The following is an 18,580-nucleotide window of genomic DNA, read 5'->3' as shown; positions in this document are numbered from 1 at the left end:
CTTTCTCCTTTCCCATCCATTGCTTATCAACTTACTTCCATTGGTATCCATTTTCCCTTCCTTCCTATTATGAGAGAAGCCACTTCCTTCTCTCATCAAAGGCTAAATCCTCCATCAGTATTTGAGCATCTGTCTCAAACTTTGTCCTCAGGGACTTTTTCAGCTATTTACTCTCCCCGACAACATGTCCAAGTATATGAAACTAAGCTTTCATCATTACCTTTAAGGAGCACCCTGCTTTCATTTCCTCCAAAACAATTTTATGTGTTCATTTGATTGTGTTGTTGTTACTGATTGCTGTTGAGTCAAGCACGACTCATAGTGACCCCTATGAACAGAAGACCTGAAGCTGTTCCCTAACATTGTTTCTCAAAGTTCATAGAGTTCCCAGAGGCATGTTGTTTAGGAGTGGATGCCACTCCTGTTCCTTTGGCAGTCTATGTTATTATATTCAATACACTTTGTCAATACCACAATTCAAAGTCATTGATTCTTCATTGTTGCTATTGTTAAGATGCTGCCAAGTTGAGTATGACTCATAGTGACTCCATGAACAACAGATCTGAACCTTGTCTTACCCTGTGCCATCTTCATACTTTCTAATACATTAGAGCCCATTGCACAGTCACTGCATTAACCCACTTGGTTGAGGTCTTCCTCTCCTTTACTGATCCTTTACCCTTCCAAGCATCATGTCCCTTTTCCAAAGAATAGCCCCTCCTAGCAACACACTGAAGTATGCAAGGCAAAGCCTCATCATCCTTGCCTCCAAAGAGCACTAGGCTGTACCCTCTCCAAGACATAGTTTTTGTTCTTCTGACAGTCCATGAGATATTCAGCGCTATTCTCCAACACCACAGATCCAAGATATCTGTCATCCTTATTCATTGTTCAACTCTCAGATGTATAGCAAGTGATCAGAAAGGCCATGGCCTGAATCAGGCACACCATAGTCTTCAAACTGACATCATTACTCCTCAATAATTTGATGAGGTCCCTAACTGCAGACTTTCCCAATGCAATACATCTCCTAATTTCCTGACTGCTAATACCAAGGGTGTTAATTGTGGATCCAAAGAAGAGGAAGTTGTTGATAGACTGAATCTTTTCTTTATCTATCATGACATTGCTGATAGGTCCAGTGGTAAGAATCTTTGTTTTCTTGACATTGAGATGCAATTAATATTGAAGGCTGCATTCTTTGATGTCCTGCAACAAGTGCTTCAGATCTTCCTCACTTTCAGCATGCAAGGTTGTGTCATCTGTATAACGCAAGTTACTCCAAGCCTGATGTCACATTCCTCTTCATAATTCCAGGTTTTGGAATAATTTTCTCAGCATATAGACTGAATAGTTATGGAGAGAGAATACAACCCTGATGCACTTCCTTCTTAATTTTAAACCAATGTTAAACCCTTGCTCTGTTTGCACAACAGCCTCTTGGTTTACATATAGGTTTCGCATGGGCACAATTAAGTGCTCCAGGGCTCCCATTCTTTTTAATGTCAGTCATAACTTGTCATGAACCACACAGTCAAATGCCTTTACATAGTCAATAAAGTGAAAATAGGTGTTCTTCTTAGAATGGCCAGGATCGATCTGACATCAGCAGTGATATCCTCAGTGCTGTGGACTCTTCTAAATCCTGCTTGAACTTCTCACAGTTCTCCATCTATATACTATTCTAGCTGTTTTTTAATGGTCTTCAGCAGTATTTTGCTTGCATATGATATTAATGGTATTGTTCTTTAGTGACTCTTCTTTAATCTTCCTTATTTTAGGAAAGTGTGCTCTAAGGGACTTCTCCAGAGTGTTAAAGAACAATAATGTCAGTCGAGAGACTAACGTGGGCCTGATCCAGGCCATGGTCAACTTGCTTCTGAGAGCTGGACAATGATGATAGAAGAGGAAACAGTGCCTTTGAGTTGTGGTGCTTGAGAAAAGTATCAAGTATACCATGGACTGCCAAGAGAACAAACAGGTCTGTCCTGGAGAGGCAATGGAGAGGTGTGTCAGAGATGGTAGGATTGGTTCAGGATAGAGCTATTGTTCTTAGGGTCTCTATGAGTCATAGTTGACTCAATGGCACATAACTACATCAATAATGTGCAACCCAGGACACATTAATCTAACCCAGGTGCACATTAATCTTTTCTAACTTTTTTCCCTTCTTCTTGTTGTGTACTGTTGAGTTGGATCAGACTGGCACAGGAGGAAACTGCCCCTTCTTATCCAGTGGAGCATCTGGTGTATTCAAACCACGTGCCTTCAGAGTTGCAGCAAAGCTCTTTTGTCAGTAGGCCACCAAAACTCCCTTTCACCTTAGTCTTTAAAATGACATCATGGCCCTTTGGTGCTTTAAAGATGTCCCTGGCTTTAGATTTACCCAATGCAAAATATTAGATATTAATTATGTGCAACAATATCATTAATAGCACACACAAGTAAAATGTTGCTTAAAATTCTTTTTAAAAGTTTGCAAAAGTATATCAACAGGGAACTGTCTAAAAACCAAGCTCTCTTTAGAAGATACCATGAAAGAAGGGTTATCATTCCTGATCTAAGAGGGATCCTGGATAAATGCAGAAAATATTCGAAAGATGTTCATTGGGGTTTTTACTGACTATGAGAAGGGCTTTGAGAAAACTGGGGGGACAGGGAGGAAAATGTGCAACAAAGAATGAATGGAAATCCAAGTTCTCTATAAATTTTCATTAAAATCTCATTTAAAATTTTTTTTAAAATTTAAGAAAGTAAAAAAAAGGACTTTAACTGTGTGAATCATAATTAATTACTACTATCATTGAGAAGAATGGGAATTCTAGAACTCTAATTGTTCTCATGCAAACCTGTATTTAGAGCAAAAAGTAGTAATCTAAACAGGGTAACAGGACACTGAATGGTTTAAATCTGGAAAGGTATACGTCAGCATCATATCCTTTCTCTGTATTTATTCACTCTGCATGCTAAGCAAACAGTTTGAGAAGCTGGACTACAGGAAGAAGGATGTGGCATCAAGGATGGAGGAAGATTCATCAACAACCTGTATTATGCAGAGAAATCAGCCTTGCCCACTGATAGGAGGAAAATCTAACCCACTTAAGAAAACCAGAGACTACAGCTTTCAGTATAGAATACATCTGTAGTTCAAGAAAACAAAAATTCTCACAACTGGACCAAAAGGCAACATCATGTTGTTGTTATGTGCTGTCAAGTCGCCCATGACTCATAGTGACCCTATATACAATAGCTCTGAACTCTGCTCTATCCTGACTCAACCTTATTGTCTCTGACACACCTATCTCCATTATCTCAGTCACTGAGTCAATCTATCTCATCGAGGGTCTTCCTCTCTTGTGCTGTCCCTTCACCCTTCCAAGCATGATGTCCCTTTCCAAGGACTGGCCCCTATTTCCTTGCAATATGCCCAAAGTATGTCAGACAAGGCTTCAGAATCCTTGTCTCTAAGGAGCAGCCTGGTTTCACCTTCTCCAGGGTGAACCTGTTTGTTCTCCTAGCATGTTCTGTTCAATACACTTCTCCAGCACCACAGCTCAAAGGCATCAATTCTCCAGCTTTCTGGATGCATAGTAACTAACTGTGAAAACCATGAGCTGGATCAGGAGCACCTTAGTCTCCAGACTGACATCGTTGCTCTTCAGTACTCTGGAGATGTCTCTGACAGCAGACTTTCCCAATTCAGGTTTGTTATTTCTATTTCCTGGGTGCTGGTACCAAGCGTGTTGATTGTGGAGCTAAGCAAACTGAAGCTGTTAACAAACTCAATTTCTTTACCATCTATCATGATTCTTCCAGATGGCCCAGTGGTGAGAAGCTTTGTTTTCTTGATGTTGAGCTTCAATCCATATTGAAGACTGCAGTCCTTGACCTTCTGCAGCAAGTGCTTCAGGTTCTCCTCAGTTTCAGCAAGCAAGGTTGTGTCATTTGCATAACACAGGTTGTTGATGAGTCTTTCTCCAATCCTGATACCCCCTTCCTCCTCCAAGAGCCCAACCTCCCAAATGATCTGTTCTGCATGTAGACTGTAAAGGTATGGAGATAGGACACATCCCTGGCATACACCCTTCCTGATTTTAAACCATGCAGGTGTTTCTTTGCTCTGTTCTGAGGACTGCTGGTCCAAGTATAGGTTTTGCATCAACCCAGTCAAATGTTCTGGGATTCCCCATTCTTCTCAAAGTTAGTCAGTTTGTTGTGATCCACACAGCCAAATGCCTTTCTTTGCATTGTCAATGAAACAGAATAGAACATCATGTTAGATGGAGAAAAGACTGATGTTGTTAATGACTAAATTTTACTTAATTTCACAGTAAAGACACATGGTAGCATTTCAAAACGTAGAAGAACTCTTGCATTAGGCAAATTAGCTGTCAAGGAAAATGGAATATCCACAAGTGACTGAATGAACTATTTACTACCCCATACATCTTAATATCCCAAAACATATTGAAAAAAAATTCAGCAAGGATCAAAAATCTGTATGTAAGAGCTAAATCTAGAAAAGTCTTTTAAAAAATAGGAATACCTCTTTGTGACCACATATTTGGCATTGGAATTTTATATATATTGAAAACATAAGCAGCAAAACCAAAAATAAATAAAAATTAATGCTAAATCAACTCTGGAATCCTGGTGGGGAGTGTTCTGAAACAGTCTGATTCTACAGAGGTTTTGATTTTTGGTTCTGCTAAGACTCTGGGCATTGCTTACTGGCCATTGGCTGTAAGTTGATTGTATTCAGCCTCCTAGTTAAAAAGGCATTTATTCACCAACAAGGGTTTGGAATCCATTTGCTGTACAGAGGTAATCTCGTGGTTATTTTGATGTCAAACACTGTGACATTGATGTGTCAAATGCGGGAATGGTTACCCATGGTGTTCGGTGGAGCTCCCCGATTAAAACAAGCCTGGAAGCAGGAGTAGCATCTACTTCTGAAATAGCTTTGCCTCCAGAAACTCTATGAACGTAGAGAAGCAATACAAGTGTTCAGGTCTTTTGTTCATAGGGTCGCTATGAGTCTCCTACAACTCGATGGCACATAACAACAACAATAACAACAATGATGATGAGAGAGAGCTCTGTTGGCCTAGTGGATATAAAGTTATGCTACCAAGCCAAAGGTGGGGGATTTTAATCTGCAGGCCTCAGGCCTGGTTTTAATTGTTTTTGGTCAAACATTTTTCTATGTGGTATAGCACTGGTCTGTCCATTTGCTGTCCTCCAGAGGTAATCTCATGGTTGCTGCGATGCCAAACACTGTGACACTGATATGTCAAATGTGATAATGGTTATCCATGGTATACAGTGCTTATTGGAGCTCCCGATTAAAACAAGTTTAGAAAAAAAAGAAAATAAAACAAGGTTGGAAACAGGAGTGGCATCCACTTTTGAAATAGCTTGCCTCTGGAAACTCTATGAACTTGGAGAAACAATGAAAGTTATACAAGTGTTCAGGTCTTTCATTCATAGAGTCACTCACTGTAAGTCATCTATGACTTAACGACACTTAACAACAAGAACAACAAACCAACTCTGCCATAAAACCTGTTCTATTAAAAATCCAAACCCTATAGAATGGGCTGTAGTAACAAACAAGCAACTACATTGCCTTAAGTAACAAAACATTATTATTGCATTATTACAGTAGAGATGGTTTCGTGTATCTTGAAGTGTCTTTAATGTTATTAATATAAATAATGGTATAACACAAAAATTTGATTGACATTAGATGTAAATTGTATCTAACTGTTCAGACTTACGCACAAATTAGAATTAAAGACAAATTGAGGAACCGACCCATTTGTATCTTGAACGCTGAACGCTGTTTATAAATAAGATGGGAGTCATATAACGTCCAAACTACAAAACATACTATTCTCAGTAGAAGTGTGGTGGGTGCTTGGGACACAAATAATAAATTGCTTGTGGAAACGATTCTCATTCACAACCCCACGTGGAAAAAAATTCGGAAAGGGACATGGAGTTCATACAAATTCCAAACTGTCAAATCCAAAGAAACCGAAAAGGAATTATAGAGTGTCCCCAAAAAAGAATGTTGAAATGAGGTGCTGCTTAACAACTGTAATTTTGAGTGTAAAGATGCTTTAGAATTAGTGTTTAAAAATTTAATCTTGTGAACACTATTTAAAAAGTCATCAATAGTGACTGTCCAAAAATTACGCTTCAAAATAAATAGGATGGTAAGTTAATTTACGTCACTTTTTTTTTAAAGGAAAGTCAGGAAAATGACAGGATATGCTCACTCTTGACAGCAACCGAACAACTTTTGACCGTAAAAAAGACAAAAAACTAAAATGGCAGCGACCCTGATGTGGTCACGTGAGCCGGCCCGCCAGCCACTCCCTCTGAGCATGCGCCGTAGCCTTGGTCCCGCCCCCAGTGGTACGCGGGGCCTTGGTAACCCTTCGCCGTTGCTCTCTGCTTTTGGCAGCGTACGCCGAGCCGGCGTTAAGACTAGTCTGGGATCGCGCACGTCGAACGTCAACTCGTAAGCGCCGCTCCTCCAGAGACGGGGAGGAGGTGAGCGGCGTGGAGGAAGAGGGTTAGTTGGCGCATGCGCCGAAGGCTGACGGATTTGAAATGGCTTCGGTGCTCACTGGGTTCCGACTCAGGTGAAGGTCTGGTCCGCGCGGTTGGAGTGGTGGGGAGCCAGCCTCTGGTTCTTAATATCCTGTTGTATCTGTGGAAGGGCTGAGGTAGACTACTTACGGAATAGTGAGGTTGCAGGCCGGCCCGGCGGAGCTCTCGTGGGAGCCGGGCGAGAGGAACGGCCCCTTTTGTGCGGGTCGGAGCAGGCCCCGCGCGGCCAGCCCCTCCCCCACCCCTTTCTCCGTCCTCGTGGCTCTGCAGCCCCCCCCCCTTCCCCCTCCCCGTGGCCCTCCCCCCCCCCCCCCCCCCAGGGCCCCAGTTCGCTGCCGGCGGCCTTGTCGTCCGCGGTCCCACGCTCTGGGGCTGCCGGTTCTTCAGCCTCTGGGTGGGGTTTGTCGGGACCGCTCGCCGTGGTGCGGTTTGTGGCCGATGGAGGCGATCTCCACGTCTTCTAGAGACTTAAGGGCTCGGGGCTGTCAGTGTCTCCGATTGGCGACGCCGTCCTGGCGGGTGGGATGGAGGATCTCACTTTCCGCGGTCTCTGGCCCCCGAAGAGCTCGCAGTGCGGCAAGCTGGGTGGCAGCGCCCCGAGGCCCGGCCGCGACGTGGTGGGTGGGGGCGTGGGCGGAGACCTTCACCTTTTCAGGCCTTTTTTTGGGAGGTAAGGGTCTTTCCGATTGTTTCCTGAGAATATTCGTTACATTTCTGCAATTTTTCCTTCTAAAAGGTGTTGGGGAAATAACCCTGCAGTTATGTTCTACCTTTCCTACTCCGAAAAGTAACATGATCATTATTTAAATATTCGAAAATACTTGTAGTCGAAGTCTCGTGGCTCCCGGTTTCCGTTATACCTATTTATGACTGTGACTCCCAGTATCCACCTTCAACGTGCAAGCTGTATTTCCTCACCTTTTAAAGTTGTGCGCTTACTTGTAAGAATCCAAGTACATAGGGCTTCCTTTTAAATATGACTTTTTATAGGCAAAGATTGAAATGCCTTTCCCAAAACATATTTCTGATGACATCTTTACTATTCACTACCTTTAGTGAACTCCTTTGGAGTGAAATGGTTTTGGTGCGTTTCAGATGTTCCCTAGCTCCTTTGTTACGTCTGATTGTTATTGCTGCTTACTGCTACAAAGATAGCCTTTGCCAGAGATTTCTTTAAAATAGCCCCTTGTGATATTTGTGGTTTGGCTGAACTTTAAAATGTGGATCCTTTTTTTTTTTTAATAGGTCGCTGCTATAGAAGAAAAACAAGTGGAGGGTTTTTCCACACCTGGCATCATGGCTCAGTTTGGAGGACAGAAGAATCCGCCATGGGCTACTCAGTTTACTGCCACTGCAGTATCCCAGCCAGGTTAGACTGCTGCTGAACTCATGTACTGTGTGTCAGGAGGGGACATGCCATAACTGTCTGAGTTAGGCGGTGCCTCATAGTTAATAAATGTTCATAAAGTAGTTTACCTTTTTAAGAATAACTTCCTCTGTGAAACTTTTAAAGAATTGACTTGATTAGGAAAAAAAATCTTCTAGGCAGGGGTTGGGCCAATTTTTGTAGATTTTTGTTTTGTTTTTTTTTAAAATATATTATTTCAATGAAAATTTACAGAGACTTTGGATTTCCATTCATTCATTGTTGTACTTTTCTCCCCTCCCAGCCCTTCCCCCTAGTATACTACCTTCTTGGAAAAGTGAAAGAAAAATTCTTTCATTGTTTTACAAACCCTCCCCCAGGTCCACTCCACTATGCAGCCTTGGCCCTGGACTCCTGTCATGACAAAAATACCTAATCACATATCCCTTTTAAACAGTTTTCTCCCGTATCTATTTCAATGCAGTATACATTATTGAAGCCATCTTTCTCAGTCTCCCCCCCAACCCCAATGTCAGTCCTGTTTTACAACAGTTAGACCATGCAGTATTTGGCCTTTTGTGACTGAGATACTTCACTCAGAATAACATCCTCCAGGGTCACCCATTTTTAATAATATTGTATGAGTTCCTTGTTTTTCAGTGCAGCATAGTATTCCATTGTGTGAATATACCACAGCTTCTCTATCCATTCATTTGTTGATGGGCACTTAGGTTGTTTCCAGTTCCTTGCTATTGTGAACAAAGCTGCAATAAACATGGGTATGAATATATCTGCTTGGATGTCAGTTATGATCTCTTTGGGGTATATTCCCAGTAGTCGAATTGCTGGGTCAACTTTTTGAGAAAGCGCCATACCGCCTTCCGCAGTGGTTGCACCATTTTACACTCCCACCAACAGTGAATAAGGGTTCCAGTTTCTCCACAGTCTCGCCAGCGTTTGTTGCTTGCTGTTCTGTTAAATTTTACTTTTCTGACTGGGGTGAGATGATATCTCATGGTTGTTTCAATTTGCATCTCTTTTAGAGCTAGGGATTTTGAACATTTCTTCATGTGCTTGTTAGCCATCTAAATGTCTTCTTTGGTGAAGTGTCTGCTCATATCCTGTGCCCGTGTGTGCCCGTTTTTCTATTAGATTATTTACCTTTATCTTGTGGTGCTCAAGTATTTTATAAATTCTGGATATAAGTCCCTTATCTGATATGTCATTACCAGCTACTTTTTCCCAGTCTGTGACTTCCCTTTTTATCCTGTTGGAGAAGTTTTTGCATGTGCATAATTTTGTAGTTTCAAGACTTTAAATGGATTCATATTTAATTGAGCTTTAATTATGTCAGAAATCAGTTGTCATTGATTGTCTTCAAGTCGATCACGACTCATAGCGACCCTATGAACAAAAGACTTGAAGTCCCTCTACAACTATCGACATTTATCAAAGTTCATACAGTTTCCAGAGAGAGGCATGTTATTTAGGAAGTGGATGCCACGCCTGCTTCCAAAGTCATCATTAAGTTATCATCTTAAGTTACATTAAGTTGATATCTGAAGATGTCTGTATTTATGTGTTTAATAGAAAATGTGTGTGAAATTCCTAAAATTCTGTAGGGTTATGGGTTTTTGTTGTCTGTTTGAAGGAACGTTAATTAATTATTTAATTCCTGTAAAAGGAGTAAGTGAACATTAAAATTTTGAAAATCAGGTCAACAAAAATTGTCACTGTGTGGGGTAAAGTGTTAAAATAAATTTCTTCCTTTGACTCCTAGGAATAATTCTGTAGCAGAGTTTTACTTTATTGAGTCTTAAAATTGTTACATTTTCTTTCAGCATTACATTTTTATGGAATTTCAACTGATTTTGCCTAGGATCTAACTGACTAGGGTTTTGAGTTTCTTTCAATATCCAGGAAAATTATAACTTGTTCTGTTATCGATGTATACTTTCTTGATGGTACATGTGATACTGGTTCATTGCTGCATTTTACTTAAAATATCTGTTATGTAACTTGAGGTCAGTTGCAGAGAGACTGACTGGGATTTTCTTAGCTGTTCTAAAATTTGGTGGAAATTATTAATTATCTAGGTGACCTTTCTTGAGTCTATTAAAGAGATTTTATTTTAATTGCTGTGGATTTGAAGGGGAATGTAAAATAGCAGTTGTTTTTGCAGACAACTGAAAATAATGCGGAAAAAAATAGTTAATAGATTATTAGATTCAGGTTTCTCTTTTATGCCAAATAATTACGTAGCAGTAGGCTGGAACATTATAAAGATGGTGAAAATGGTGCAGGATCAGGCTTTGTTTTGTTCTGTTGTACATACATAGGATCACTGTGAAATGACAGCTACTAAAAACAACCAGATTAAATATCAGGGAAGCTGGTACTAAATTATGATCCTGTAGAAATTATTGGCACTTGAATAAGCTAAGCATATTTTAACTACCTCTCCATGTAGTATATTTTAGATTCATAATATCTATATTGTGTTGATAAAATAACTTAGGGTGAAATTTTATATTTAGATGTATGCTTATTGTCTTTAAAAAAACCAAAAGATCAGAGATTTATGGTACTTGTCAAGGACAAAGTCATTGACTGTAGATCTTTTCTCTCCATACTTGTCAGTAGAGATTATGAAAAGTAACTAGTGGAATTTGTGTAAACGGCATTTATTTGTGGGTACGAAGTTGCATATAGGATTTGTTGGATTTCTCATTACTCTGAATTTTTCACAATCCAAATTTTGCTGACACCTTCAAACTTTCACAAAGTAGACAGTGTTTTGTTAGTATCTAGGCGTTGCTTTGTCATTAAAAGTTCTGGAATAGATTCTAAATGATAAAAATATTTTCTGGGTGATGCTTTTTTTTCTTTTCTTTTTAAAAACCTATTTGAAAGTTAAATATAGTCTTACTTTTAAAGCATCCTTTGTGACTAATCCTTGTTGCATCATAGTTGATTTTTCAGAGCCAAACATGGTACTTAGAGTTTGGGGTTTTTTTTTCCTTGTTCATTGCTAGGGCAATTTTGTCTTGTTTCCTGTTTCCATTTGACCTTACTTTCATCAATGCCACAGGTTATATCTGATCTTACTGGAAAATATTTTCACCTAAATGTAATCCTTTAAATTTTTCTTGGCTGTTTCCAAGTACAATTTGAGAAAAATTTCAACAAAGGACTTTAATTGTATACATGCCAATTTTGCTTTCTTTTGTAAAATTTAACTGTTAAAATATGCCTAATTTTGTTCAGTTTCTGCCCAGTAAGAATTATAGCTTTGCTAACTCCATGGAGAGACACTGAGTCAGAACTGAATGGATGACAATGATTTTTGTCTTTATGAGCATTAGAGGCCACTGTCAGGTGAAATTAACACAACAGCAGAAGGCTAACTGAAGAACAAAAAATAGTTTTCTTTTTCTGACTTCTTCATTTGTACTAACTTTTTTTTTCTTTTTTTACCTGCCCCCCACCCCTGTACTAACTTTTAAAAGAATTCTTAGGAAATAGTAATTTGAGAATTTTATTGTGCTATTCACATTTGTATTTTTAGTGTATTGCACAAATGACACATTGTTTGAAATGTCATTAAAAACATGAACAGTAGTGTTTGTTGAAATTAAAGATCTTTTTAAAAATAGTTTCTGATTCCTTTTACTACTGCTTGTCCTTCCTATATGTCACCATCTATCATCATTAATTCCTTTAAATCTTCATTTTCAAGTCACTGTTAAGCTTTGATTCCTCCCTTCCCATCCCTCCTCCCAATTTACTTTATTGTACACTTGGGCCTTGTGCTCTTTATATGTGGATAACTGTATCAGCAGCAACTCTTTCTGGTCCCCAGCCCCCATGCTTAGTTGTCTCATTTAACTTTCAGTCCCTTTGGTGCTTTTACCAAACCTTTATATCCTTATCGTGTTTACCCTTCGGTTAGGGCACTCTCCTTCCCATCTTTTGCCTGGTGATGATGAATAAATTTACTGTCTTTTATTTCATTTTCACGGTTTCTATTTCCTTTATTCTCTTACTAAATATGCTGCTTTTTATTTCTCCTGGGCTCCAGTGTGTCTGTCACATGTGCTCTTTCTAAAGTTATAGTTCCAATTGAAGTCACGTCATTTTTTCAAAGTGAGTGGTGCCCAAGATAGCCCCTGGCCCAGTTTCTTTCACTACCAGATGATGAAGCTGAGGCTCAGATATAAGAAGAAATTTAAGATCTCGCAGCAAGTTATAGCAGAATGAGTGTTAGGACCACAGAATTACAGTTCATAGAACAGAACGTTATTTCATTCTCTTCTGTTGTTGTTTTTAACACATATATTCTTCTGCAAAAATAGTTTTAGGATGTAGTTGAAACTTTATGATGATATTTGGGGCTTCTATCTTTCATTTCTTCAGCATAGTGAAATATTTGTTTTATACATGCTTAACAGACTCCTTTGCCTGTCAGACCTCCTCTTGGTTTGAAAATAGGCAAGGTTTTTTTATACTTGTTACTGTGTTTGTTGGCCATCAAGTTGATTGTGACTCATGGTAACACCATAATATGCAGAAAAGAACTGCCCAATAGAACTTTTCCCAAAATAGATTTGTTTTCTGAGATCGTTTTGATATGTTTAAACCATATCCACCACCCAGTGTTCCCAGGTATTTTATTAGTCAAACTATGCACATACACTTAGTAGACATGCATAGAACTTATACATGGAAACATTTTGGTGTGATGTAAAAATTTTGCGTGTCTCTGAAAGATGGCACCCAGTAAGGTCATATGACCCAATGAAAATACTTACATGTGTGACTCCCTGAGTCGATTGTGACTTGGTGACCCTCTTTTGGGTTTCGAAGGCTGTGAGTAAATCTTTTTTTTTTTATAATTATATTTTATTAATTTTCATAAACATTTACAGAGATTTTGGGCTTCCACTCATTCATTGTTGCACTATTCTGTGAGTAAATCTTGAGGGGAGAAGACTCCTCCTCTTTGTTCCAGAGTTCTTGGAGGATTCAAATTGCCAATCTCATACTTCAAAACATAACACATGATGCACTGAAATACCATGGCTCGTGTATATTTGGATATGTACTTGTAAAATATTTTTTTTATGGTTACGTGCCATTGAGTTGCCTATAACTCACAGCGACCCTATCTACCACAGCTCTGAAGCCTGCCCTGTCCTGAGCCAGTCTCATTGACTCTGACACACCAACCCCTTTGTCCCAGTTACTCTTATCAGTCCGTCTCATGTGGGGTTTTCCTCTACTTCACTGTCCCTCCACCCTTCAAGCATGATGTCCTTCTCCAAGACTGGTCCCTCCCGGACATGTGCCCAAAGTATGTGAGCTTCAAAGTCCTTGCCTGTAAGGACAAACTACTTTGTTTCTCCCCCTCCAAGACAGGTATTTCTTAACAGTAGTATGTTCAAGACTTTTCTCCAGCACAATTCAAAGGCATCAATTCTGTCATGTCATCCTTAGTCATTGTCCAGCTTTCTGATGCATAGCAAATAATGTGAAGACCATGTCCTGGATCAGGCATACCTTAATTGCTAGACTGACATCATTGCTTCTCAGGACTCTAAAGAGGTACTCGACAGATTTCCCAGTGCAATTTGTCTTTTGATTTCCTGACTGCTGGTGCCAAAAATGTTGATTGTGAAATATTACTATTTGATAATAGTTTTAGCAGATCAGCTCTGTTCTCATGCATGTCTTTTGACCATTTGTTTTTTGTTTGTTTGTTTGTTTTTCTTTTTTAAAAAATATGGAACGCTTCATGAATTTGCGTGTCATCCTTGCGCAGGGGCCATGCTAATCTTCTCTGTATCGTTCCAATTTTAGTATATGTGCTGCTGAAGTGAGCACTCTTTTGACCATTTGTAAGAGGACTGCATTGTGGCTATAGTGAAAAATAGATCTAATTCAGGAATTAAAGCTACATTGGTAGTCTGCTTTAAACACAGGTGATTTAATCCACTGTCAGTACTACAGCTGTGGTGGTGTAGTTTACAGAGAGTTGTGCTGCTCACCCAAAGGCCATGTTTCCTTGTTTGAATCCAACAAACTGCTCCTCCAGGGATAAAGATAGGCAGTTTACTATCTTTGTAAATCACAGTTGTGTGATTTACAGCCTTGGAAACCTGCCTAGAGGGTTAACTCTGAGTCAGAACCAATTGGATGGCAATCAGAGATAGAAATAGTAATAAATGTTTCAAATGTGAGTCTCCTTTTCCTGCTTCCTAATTCTGGCCAGATCATCAACTTAAAATTCCCATACTTGTAACCAAAATTCCAGGATTCCTAATCTTTTCCTTTGACTTATTTACTAAAATTATTCTTCAGTAGAGCAACATGCTTCCAACCCATGATTTGGTAGATATGAGAGATTGCTTTTAGAAAGGGTCCCATTTAAACATTTCTAATGCTGTATTAAAAGGGGCCCTAGTGGCCTCGTGGTAAGAAGCTGTACTGCAATCCCAAAAGCACATGGTTTGAATCTAGCACCTACTTCACAGAAGGATGGGCAATCTCCTCTTGTGCAATTTATTGCCTCTGAAAAGCCACTGGAGGCTCAGCTATGGGTTAGTTCCAACTCAATGGCACACCATAACAATGCTGTATCATACCAGATTGTTTCTGAAATAATGTTTTTGGTGTTAACTTCTATAAAGTTGCACAGTCCTTAGGGAGTTTTGCTGCTGACTGAAAGGCCAGTTTGAATCCTTAGTCCTCCAGTAACTATGTAGGAGATAGATGGGCCATCTCCTCCCATGTGATTTACAGTGTCTGAAAACCTACTAGATGATCACCTATAACAACATGCCTTAATCTCTGAAAAGCAGACTTGAGCCCGAGTCACTGTGATTCTCAGGTTCTTGTTTTCTGAGGACAGCTACCTTCATATTTGTCTCTTGAACTCAGCCTGCTTGTATATCTTGCGGTTGTATCTGCCTTCTAGAGGCTGGTGGTGCTTATTGTGTACCATTAAATTGGAGTTGAGCCATAGCTGACCCTCTGATAAGTTTTCAGAGGCAGTTAATTACATGAGAAGAGATTGCTCATCCTTCTCCCATGGAGCAGCTGGTGTATTCAAAGCACATGCCTTTGGGGTTGCAGTGCAGTTTCTTACAACTAGGACCAGGAGGCTGGTAGTTGGAGACTATTGTGTAACAAAGCCCCTCTCTTTCAGAGAAAAACAGGTTATCATACTACTTGTTCAAAATACTCTTCTGATATTAGAAAATCTACTGAGATAGTTCTTTTTTTTTAAATGTTGTTTTCAGTACATATTTTTCTCATCCTTTGAGCCTGCCTTACTTATCCTGTCATCCAGTAAGAGCTGATATGGCAGACTTCTCTGTTTACTTGACCATTGTGTGTTTTAAATGTAAATCTAGAACCTAGCTCTTTCCCATCAAGTGGATCTCAGCTCATAATGACACACAAAGCAGAAGTGCCTTATGAGGTTTCCGAGGCTCCAAATCTTTATGGAAGTAGACTGCTACATTTTTCTCCTGTTGAGTTCAAACCACCAACCTGTTAGCAATCCAGTTAATCACAGTTAACAACCTGTTAACCATTCTGACTCCAGGGGTCTTTGTGTAAAGATAACAGCCATGGAAAAGATCACAGCTGTGGACAGTTCTACTCTGTCCGTATAGGTTTGTTATGTTGTTGCTGTTGTTAGGTGCCATCGAGACAACAGATCTGAACCCTGTCATATCCTGTGCCATCTTTACACTTCTTGGCACATTAGAGCCCATTGCAGAAGTCACTGACATTATGTCAATCCACCTGGTTGAGGGTCTTCCTCTCCTTCACTGACCCAACACCTTTCTAAGTATCATATCCCTCCAAGGAATAGTCTCTCCTAGCAACATGCCTAAAGTATGTAAGGTGAAGCCTTATCATCTTTACCTCCAAAGAGTACTCCAGCTATAACCTTTCCAAGACATACCTGTTTGTTCTCTTGGCCATCCATCAGAATCAACTTAGTGACAACCACTTTGGTTTGGATTTTTTCCCCTTAAAGTACTTCTTTCTTGGGGTGGGTCAGAGACTTTTCACTCTGTCTACTTAAACTTAGTTGGGTTTCTTCTTAGTTATAATTTTATAGAGCTAAGTAAAGCTTTTGGCTTCTGGTGTGGTACATAAACCTTTTAAATAAGTATTGCTAAAATTGTCCTTGCAGTTTGTTTTATTTTGGGATTTTTTACTATGAGAATCAGTGTGTGGATCTTAGTACACAAGTAAGTACCCTCAGAAAATATCTGGGAGAGAGTCAAATCCAGATCTCCTTCCCTTTCATTTTTGTCTGATTTTAGCTGCCTTGGGTGTTCAGCAGCCATCACTCCTTGGAGCATCGCCTACCATTTATACACAGCAAACTGCATTGGCAGCAGCAGGCCTTACCACACAGACTCCAGCGAACTACCAGTTAACGCAAACTGCAGCATTACAACAACAAGCTGCAGCAGCTGCTGCTGCTTTGCAACAGGTAAATCTTGAAGAGATTTTAATGTATGTCATATAAAACTTAATGAAATCTCCTTGAGCTAAGGTTACTTTTAAATAAATGCAGTAAGACTTTTGGGCCTTTCTTTATTCTTAGGGTGGGTGGTTCTCTCCCCCTTGATGATAAAGTTGTATATGTCTGGCATATAAAGAAGGAACTCTGGTGGCCAGTCCATGGGCGATTACACTGCTAATTCAGTTGCTGTGATACTTCTCTGGTGGTCAAATCCACTAATGGCTCCATAGGAGAAAGATGGATGATATCCTCTCACTCACACTTGCTGGGGGTTCAGCTCTGAGTTGATTCAAACTCATTAACAGAGACAATACATAAGGGATGCATATTTATATAGACAAATTTTATTTTAAATTGGACAGTTTTATGTGTTTCATTTTAAAACAACACAAAATATTCAGTTCTTAGTGGATCTTACAGTATATTAAGGACACTATCATAGTTTTGTTTTAGTTGAAATTTAGTTGTTTGAGGAAATTTTTTTACTGTTTTTAGTGTAACTGGTGTAGTCTGTAAGGACTTGCATTGCTAACCCAAAGGCCGTGCCTATTTAGCTGTCTGAATCCACTAGCAGCTCTTTGGGAGAATAATGGGCAGTCTTCTCGAGTGAGTGACTTCCTCAGAATCTTGCTGGAGGGAAGCTGAGTTGGTTCACCTGGACCACAATGAGTTTAAATTCTGTGTCTGGCTAAGTCTTAATGAATAGCTCACTTTTTGAGAATGACTAATACCATATTTTTCTTCTGTTGGATTTTTTGTGTTTGTGTTTTGCAGCAATATTCACAACCTCAACAGGCCTTGTATAGTGTGCAACAGCAGGTTAGTTTATCGTCCATCTTAAAATTGCCTTTTGTTTAAAGATTCAGTTTGACTTTTCCCCGCTACCTTCATCTGTGATTTGAATCTTTAGAATGGGGAGGAGGGAAGGAGTCCCAAAAACCTAAATCTGCAGCAATCAACCAGTCTCTGTCATCTCTTTGTAAGGATATTTGCATAGGATAATATGAAAAGAACTGTAATTAGTAAGTTTGTTTAATAGTGCCCTGGGCTCCTGTCTGGAACCTCTAGCCCTCATTTGCTGAACTGCATCATATGCAAAAATGAAAACTTTTTTCCCCCATTTGAAGTCTAGAACATGGACTACCAGCCTTTTTATAAAGCAGTAAATGGTCCCTTTTCTCCCCCTCTGAAATGGTTTGTGTATACACAACGTATAGAACATTAAAATAGAGCTATGGAGCTAGAAATCATCCCTCTATCTACCTGTGGATTGGTGGATGTTTTTACTATGAAATAGCAACAAATTTGTTTCTATTGATTATTGCTAATTGCCTATTTTCAAATTAGGCTCAAATGAATGGTACACATAGGAGAAAGAAGAAACCTTACATGTTTAAAACAAGTTAGTCTTCACAGTCAAGAATTTGTGAAATACTGTGTAACATAGATGAACCTGGAATTGAAGCTTAATAATAGGAAAGTCACTAAAGTATATGACCATTATTATAAAAAAGCTAAGTAATGGTTTACCCAAAAGGATGGTTAACCCTTCAAGATTAATGAGAAGAAAGGAAGAGGGGAGAAAAAAAAGTTTTGTGAAATATATAAAGATAGGTAGATAAATACTGTATAAATATTTTGGAAAAAAGAGTACACCTCTCTAGTATTTTTTATTACTTAAACTAATAAATAATTGAGGGGGACTGGTTAGTAGGGGGAGGAATTTGTGAAAACATTACTCCTATTTTTCTTTGAGTGAAAGTAAATAATAAAAGTGTTTTCCTTTTACAAAGCATCTTTGAAACAATTTTAATATGCTTTCTTTCATCTTTGTATTTTAGTTACAGCAACCCCAGCAGACCCTTTTAACACAGGTTAGTTTGTTTGTATTCCTTTACCTTTATTGGCTATCTTAAATGAATGGATGAAAGATTTACTCCTGTTCTAGTTTTCCTGTCAGAGTTTAGGGATGAACATTTTGTTGGATTCACAGCTTAGCAAATAATGTTAACTAAATATTAAAAGTATAAGAGATTGTTGAAGTC

At 39.2% G+C, this 18,580-nt stretch overlaps 1 protein-coding gene across 3 annotated transcripts in view; it reads left to right on the top strand.

Annotated features, from left to right (window-relative positions):
- The first annotated feature begins 6,517 nt into the window (after window positions 1-6,517).
- The window catches only part of CCAR1 (cell division cycle and apoptosis regulator 1), a 50,036-nt gene continuing 37,973 nt past the window's right edge, over window positions 6,518-18,580 (top strand). Inside the window, exons 1-5 of one of the 3 annotated variants that reach the window (XM_006889007.1) lie at window positions 6,518-6,653; window positions 7,867-7,990; window positions 16,330-16,502; window positions 17,310-17,354; window positions 18,377-18,409. In XM_006889007.1, the coding sequence (XP_006889069.1) occupies window positions 7,918-7,990; window positions 16,330-16,502; window positions 17,310-17,354; window positions 18,377-18,409 (324 nt within the window). In that variant the 5' untranslated portion in view covers window positions 6,518-6,653; window positions 7,867-7,917. Of the gene's footprint in view, window positions 6,660-7,866; window positions 7,991-16,329; window positions 16,503-17,309; window positions 17,355-18,376; window positions 18,410-18,580 lie in introns of all 3 variants that reach the window. The other 2 variants (XM_006889008.1, XM_006889009.1) reach the window with 2 other exon arrangements.

Source organism: Elephantulus edwardii, unplaced genomic scaffold, assembly GCF_000299155.1.
Source record: "Elephantulus edwardii isolate Elephantulus edwardi_28Jun2011 unplaced genomic scaffold, EleEdw1.0 scaffold00074, whole genome shotgun sequence".
In the NCBI taxonomy this organism is placed as follows: domain Eukaryota; kingdom Metazoa; phylum Chordata; class Mammalia; order Macroscelidea; family Macroscelididae; genus Elephantulus; species Elephantulus edwardii.
This window is presented reverse-complemented; position numbering and strand designations above follow the sequence as displayed.